This window comes from Octopus sinensis, linkage group LG15, assembly GCF_006345805.1.
Source record: "Octopus sinensis linkage group LG15, ASM634580v1, whole genome shotgun sequence".
In the NCBI taxonomy this organism is placed as follows: Eukaryota; Metazoa; Mollusca; class Cephalopoda; order Octopoda; family Octopodidae; genus Octopus; species Octopus sinensis.
In genome coordinates, this window is record NC_043011.1 from 4,969,836 (window position 1) to 4,977,428 (window position 7,593).

Genomic DNA, 7,593 nt, shown 5'->3' on the forward strand with positions numbered 1-7,593 from the left:
ACGCATGATTATCTTAGTTTTGTATTATTTTTGTTTTAGAATTACTCTATCCGGTGTGTCCTTCCTTTCTCAGTGTAATCCGAGTCGTTCAAAGAGTTTCTTTTTTATTGCTAAAGGAGGAGGTGGAGCTGCTCGGCAGGTTGGTGCAATACTGATATGTCTATGCACTGTGAACAAATCGACGAGGTGATAAGAGATTGATACTATTCGAACGTTTGTTCATAGTTTGAGCATTATAGAAGCTCAGCAACTGATCGGGGCTGAAATATTTTCTATTTCTAACGAGCCAATCTAGTCTTTGAGTTACGGTTTTCGCATGAGAAGGTATCATGCGAGATCGTCAGTGATTAAAAAAATTAGTATTTGTAACAATTTGAGTATCATAACTGTAGTGTTTACAGAAAACCTGTGTTTATAACGGTTCGTACAATTTACTAAATAGTTATGATATGTACGTGTACCAAGGGGTTTCCTGGATTTATATTTTTTATATTATTTTTCTTTCGTATCTTTCTTGTCAGTTCGACTTGGCTTCATAAAATACATTTTTATCACATAAGTCTCATAGTTATCATTTACGCCTTTGTTTTATTATCAAGGACATTATTATAACGTCACAATGGCGTCACATCCGGATTTCAAATAATTCGATAAATGCTTTAACTTCTTGCAGAAGTTTTAGTCCAAGAATGGAACATATTTCTTATTATACTAATAGAAATCCAACGATTATATGTTGCCTCAGAATAGTAAATAGATATTTCATTACACAGTTAGAATATCTTCTAATCATAAAATCAAAGCAACTTGCAGGGATTTAAATTTTAACGACACCATTTACAAATATCTACATTTTCACATTTATAAATAATATTCCAAACATTTTCTCTTTTAGCCATATTAATCAATCTACATCAGTTTAATATGTTGCCTTTAAGTGGAATATTCTAAATTTTTGGAACTACAATATTTATATATCAGTATCTTTTACAAATCCTGAAAATTTTATCATACTCTATGAGAACTCAAAGGTTTTCTTCAAAATTTTCAAAGCACATTTCATGGAAAAAGCCGTAAGGAAGACGTGGATATATCTTTGACATATTGACATCGATACATGGACCAGGAAAGTAGAGATAGAACTTTATTTAACTTAAATAATGAGCAATTAGTTGTAAATATACCTGTGATATTTTACGTTTCAGTATGTTTGACATTAGGTACTCTCGGAAACGGCGCTGTAGTTTATATATTTTATCGAAAAATGAGGAGAACGGCAACAAATCTTTTTGTGGCAGCTCTTGGCATATGTGATTTACTATGCTGTACAATGTATATGCCTTTTGACATTATTTCTCTACGTTTCTCGTTGACCTTTTATAGTGAATTCCTGTGTCATTTGGAAAATTTTAGTTTCGCTATAGGAACAATATTGGCCGCAGGAATTATCTTCTGTATAGCAGTAGAAAGATATTTGCGAGTGTGCCAACCTTTTCGGAGACATATATCTCGCCGCCTGGCAATGAAAATGGTGCCTTTAATGTTTATAATCTCCTTCTTGTTATCCATACCCGCAGTTTGGGTTTTCGGCAAAAGAACGATATGGACTGGCGTACGCGGAATTACTGTAGAAGTTTGTTCGTATGCTGAGGACAATATTCATGAAATCTACCCTCTATATTATTATTGCACATTGCTAGGTTTGAATCTCTTTGTTTTTAGCATTCTCATGGTACTGTATTACCGTATTGCGCTGTGTGTTTGGAGATATAAGAGAAGAAGGATGAAAGAATTACAGAAAATAAATGAACGTACAAGAGAACCTTCAGAAGAAGAAGAACCCAACGAGATGGAGGAAAGGGTTACTGTGCCGCACGTTACAATGAAACCATATAAGATTGATCAACTTAACGAAGCATTTAAAGAAAAAGAAAAGTTAATTAAAAAAACAAATATAGTATTTTTTATCGTTTCATTAGTCTGGATTGTCAGCTATTTGCCTCATTATATTGCAACCCTGTGGACAATCGTTCATAGACGTGGAGTTTATACAAAAAGCAAAAGTTATGTTCCATACGAACTAGCAATTCGTTCATACTTCATGAGCTGCGTTGCCAACCCATTCATTTATGGACTTTTAAATATCCGCTTTCGGAGAGAATTATGTAAAATATTTGAGAAAATCTTTCGCCGAGGTAAGTATAGCTAGTATTGATAGAAAATCTGAATTTGCAATGAACTTGAACATCATGTGGCTGATTTTTTTTTTCCTACATATAACTATGTATTGTAAAGGCGGCGAGCTGGCAGACACGTTGGCGCGCCGGGCGAAATGCTTAGCGGTATTTCGTCTGTCGTTACGTCCTGAGTTCAAATTCCGCCGAGGTCTACTTTGCCTTTCATCCTTTCGGGGTCGATAAATTAAGTACCAGTTACGCACTGGGGTCGATATAATCGACTTAATCCGTTTGTCTGTCCTTGTTTGTCCCTTCTGTGTTTAGCTCCTTGTGGGTAGTAAAGAAATAGGTATTTCGTCTGTCGTTACGTTCTGAGTTCAAATTCCGTCGAGGTCGACTTTGCCTTTCATCCTTTCGGGGTAGATAAATAAAGTACCAGTTTCGTACTGGGGTCATTGTAACCGACTTAATCCCTTTGTATGTCCTTGTTTGTCCCCTCTATGTTTAGCCCCTTGTGGGCAATAAAGAAATATATAACTATGTATCGTATAAAGTGAAGGAAAACAATTAGTTCTTGTTTCTTGGTCATCATTGCTAAAACATTCACATCTTTATATTCCCACATCTGTTTATTCAATTTTTATGTTGAACAAAGGAGCCACTACATAATTGCTAAATCTGCTAGAAATAGCAGCCAAGTCTTCATCTCCCATCCTACCATCTTAAAAAAAAGAAGGGAGCCGTTGGATAATGTAGTCCTGAAACAGAACGGCCACGGCTGGGATGCCTTTGATCATAGGTTCACTCGATTAGGTCTGAGCGGTTCTAAACAACAACAACAACTACTAGGAAGTCAATTTACGTGAGCTGATCTCCCCGAAAACATCACTTTTTTCTGCTGTGGTCAGATGTGGAGAGAATTGTAGTACTAGGGGTGAAATGAACTTCTATCTGTACAGAGTAAAAATAACTGTTCTTCTTTATGCGTTATACAGTTTAGTGCGGACCTAGATTTAGAGAGTGGGGAGGGAACGAGAAATGAAGAAAGGGAGAGTGGATATATGTACGTGTGCGTGTGTAGTTGTGTGTCTGTAGTTGTGTGTGTGTGTGTGTGTGTGTGTGTGTGTGTGTGTGTGAACGCGCATATTTTGCTGTCAGTATTATAGAATGTTATAAGGCGGCGAGATGGAAGAATCTTTAGCAAGCCAGATAAAATGCTTCGCGGCATTTCGTCCGTCTTGGCGTTCAGGGCTCAAATTCTGCCGAGGTCGACTTTGCCTTTCGTCCTTTCGGAGTGTAATCGAATACCTCCCACTTCAAAAATCGTTGGTTCTGTGCCAAAATTTGAAACCAGTAAAATAGGATGTTATGAGGCGGCGAGCTGGCAGAATCGATAGCGCGTCGAGAAAAGTGCTTAGCGGCATTTCGTTCATCTCAACGTTCTGAGTTGAAATTCCGCCTAGGTCGACTTTGCCTTTCATTCTATTGGTCTATGAAACAAGTACCTATTGAGAACTGGAGTCCACATAATCGGCAACCCCATCTCCCAAAATATCAGTCCTTGTCTCTATAGTAGAAAAGATTATTACAGAACGATGCAGGTGGATAATATAGATGAGACAACAGTCTGCTCCGAGGTATACATCACTTCAACATCTTCGCTTTCCCACCCTTGGTAGTGTGACGAAATATTTGCACTAGCTTCTTGAATGTTGGCATAAATCGGCAACCAATTACATCTACCTCAGTGTTTGATTGATGTACCATGATAATGTTGAAACCGGGAAACCGGGCCCAAGAGCCTGGTTAGGCTTTAAAAGGGCGCATTTATTATTTTATTTTAGCATTTGATTAGTACTTTATTTTCCGCAATCCTAACGTAAATAAGGAGTGGTTAATCAAGAGGCCAACTTCTGGAGCCTACCGCCAAACATGGGCGTTTCAAAACGCAAGATGATGCTTTTTGCGTTTGGTGGAATTATGAGGGGATAATTCATTACGAGTTCGTTCCAGACGGTCGAAACATCGATGCAAACCTGTACTCCAAATACCTGGAGCCGATGTATTCCAGTGTGGGGCAAAAATACCCGGTATTGGTGGACAGAAAGCGAACTCTTCTTCGGTAAGACAACGCAAGAACTCCTACTGCTCGAGGGACTCGAAATAGATTCCAGGAACTTGAGGGGAACGAATTGATGCCACACTCAACTTAGCTCCGTCGGATTATTACTTGTTCCGCTCCATAACCCAAATCCTACGCTCACGACGCTTCATCAACCAAGAAGTAGCGGAAGCTTCAGTGAAGGAGTCCTTTTCCTCGTAGAACAAGAACTGATATCAGCGTGGGATCAAAGAACTGGTGGGAAGGTGGCTTCAGCCGGTGCAGCACCATGGTCACCACTTTAGATGCTGGACTGCTTTTGTTGCAACTTGATGAGCAAAGCAAATATTACAAAACTTTTTAACTCAACACACTATGACCACAAATATTTCGTCCATGATCATCCCTGACATTTTCCACACTGTCTATGCAGCACGATTCAGCCATTCATATTCTTTTTAGATTACAGAAAGAAATGATTTAAGGGAGAATTGATTGCTATTTCTAGAAGGCCCGAGCGACAATGTTGAGGTTCCTCCGACAGCTCGTTGTGTCGCAAGCAGTTCCAGAGAAAAAAATGAGATCAGATCGTTGTCTCAGTCCACCTAGACAAAAGATTGATTTCAAGTTTTGACACAAGACCAGCAATTTTGATGGGAGGGAGTAAGCCAATTACATTGCCCAATGTACTCAACGGGTACTTAGTTTATCGACCCCGAAAGGATGAAAAGCATAGTCAACCTCGGCGGAATTTCTACTCAGAACGTAAAGATGAACGAAATGCCGCTAACCAATTTTTCCAGCGTGCTAACAATTCTGTCAACTCACCGCTTTCACAATTAGACAAAAGATTACTTTAAGAGTAACAGAAGTTGCACTGATATTTAAACTTAATAAAATGTGCGTGGTCGAATGAATGAATCCTGGCGTACCATGACAATGTTGAAAACTTGTGCATCCTAAAGTCAGAGGGTTGGCAATCATGTCCATTATCAGTTAAAGGCTTGGGCTTAAAAATGAAAACATTGGAACTCCAACCATTTTATGTTTATATCTAAGGGAAGAATTGAACTCCAAACTATGACTGCAGTATAACACATCAAGGTTACCGTATGGTCTTTGTTGACAGCAGTCAGGTTATATGTGTATGATTTACTAGAAGTTACATTTAAGAAACTTGTGAGTTAAATGTTTTAACCATGGATACAGTTGAGGGGTACATAACAGACAGCTTTGCGCTGCTTTTTCTGGGGAGACTGGGAGGGCTACTTCACATAAAAGGCATACAAGTTCCGTTGTTCATATTTTCTCAGTGGATAGTGTCGAAGAGAAGGCATGTGTCCAAGTGGTTAGGGTGTTTGTTGCTTACAAGACTGTCTTGAGTTCCTGAGCAAGACACTCCATTTTACGTTGTTCTTGTCCATTCAGCTGTAAAATGAGTAATTCCGCAACAGACTGGCTTCCCGTTCAGGGGTATGTTGGGATTTCAGTCACTTATAGAAAGCATAGGACATGAAGCAGTAATGTAACGGGGTTGACGATGATGATGATTTTGAAAGAATGTTGCAAAAATGTCCAAACAAGAAACGAAACCGTGATACACAGTTCATCAGCAGCAAGCGTATCACCGCATCATGTAGCCGCTGTATATAGGATACGCTAATAGAATACATACTCTCTGATGAAAAAATCTCAGCCTAAAATGTCAGGTTTTTCTTATTATCGCGGAAAACCAACTTATAAGGGCTTGTGAACGTTTGTCTCGTGTTTTACACTGATTAAATAATCAATTATTGAAAATATCTGTAGCTTAAACGTTGGCAGAAAGGGACTTCCAGACAATTGTAATTCCATCAGTTTAAGAAGAGTTGGGAAAGGGTCTCAGATGCATCAGACAGATTTGTGCAAGTATAATAGTTCAGAAGAGTAAAAGCTGTTGTAGTGGTAGTGAAATTAGATAAAAGAAGGACAGAGAATGTAAATGAATTTGTCATGGAAAATGTTTTGATGAGCGAATCCTTGTTAATCAGTATGATTAACTTCATTCAGAATACGATCCCAAATATTTGTTTGTGTAGGAACTGCTGCGTCACTCAAGGGTCAACAGTATTCTCATGTGGGCCTAAACTATTTAGAGTTAGACAACTTCTATCACAGCAGAGAGTCACTAGCCACCGTGCTGCATTTCGCGGTGTTTTGAAAATGGTGTTACTATGAGAAATCCGCAGAGATTGAAGAGCATTTGAAACATTTGTAAAGGTTTTTTTGAGTATTGTTTGAAAGAAATGTGATTGTAATGCTGTGTGTTTATATGAATTGTTACGTGCAATATCTTCTGATTTGTATGTTGATTCCAAATTTTGGTACAAGACCAGCAATTTCGGAGGAGGGAGTAAGTCGATTACATCAATCCCAGTACACAACTGGTACTTATTTAATCGACCACAGAAGGTTCAAAGGCAAAGTCGACCTCGACGGAATTTCAACTCAGAACGTGGACACGAGCGAAATAATTATTTCTTTATTACCCACAAGGGACTAAACACAGAGAGGACAAACAAGGACAGACAAACGGATTAAGTCGATTATATCGACCCCAGTGCGTAACTGGTACTTATTTAATCGACCCCGAAAGGATGAAAGGCAAAGTCGACCTCGGCGGAATTTGAACTGAGAACGTAGCGGCAGGCGAAATATCGCTAAGCATTTCGCCCGACGTGCTAACGTTTCTGTCATCTCACCGCCTTATGTTTATGTTCCGATACGTATATTATATGCCATACGTATTAATATGTGCGATATATACTAATAAATACAGAGTGTAATGAGATGTTTTGATGTATGTATTCAAATGTGCAATGAGTAGTTTTTAATGTCGTTGTTGATAGGATTCATATATGACGTGAAGTACAAAGATATTCTTTCTATTATTTTTTTTTAACTGTTTCTTCTGGACGAAAGAGCCGTGTCCATAGCATCCACACATGCTCTGAGAGGGAAGTTGTTGATATTTCTCTTCAAACTGATGTCTGCGGGAAAATTAAAGAAGCATGGACATGGTGGCAATTTTGGTTATGTTTGGAGATGAGGCTGACGTTGTTTGAAAATCCTTCCAGCAAGCATTTAGGTGCAAAGGGCTGCGTAGTAACGATAGGAAAAAAGCAAAAACTTACGCGTTATGCGTGAAAAGGCGCCTTCGTCGAGAAAGATCGTTGTGGAGTAACAGTTGGTTTCCTCTACAAGAGAAAGAACTATATGATTAGGAGCGACCATGAAAAGATTTTAACGTTTATGCATGTATGTACGTGCGTGTGG

The 7,593-nt window shown here is 38.7% G+C and overlaps 1 protein-coding gene across 1 annotated transcript in view; it reads left to right on the forward strand.

Annotated features, from left to right (window-relative positions):
• Positions 1 to 585: 585 nt before the first annotated feature.
• Positions 586 to 7,593, forward strand: part of LOC115219933 (cholecystokinin receptor type A-like) — a 23,909-nt gene continuing 16,901 nt past the window's right edge. Inside the window, exon 1 of the mRNA XM_036509425.1 lies at positions 586 to 2,195. Coding sequence (XP_036365318.1) covers positions 1,118 to 2,195 — 1,078 coding nt within the window. The 5' untranslated portion in view covers positions 586 to 1,117. The remainder of the gene's footprint in view (positions 2,196 to 7,593) is intronic.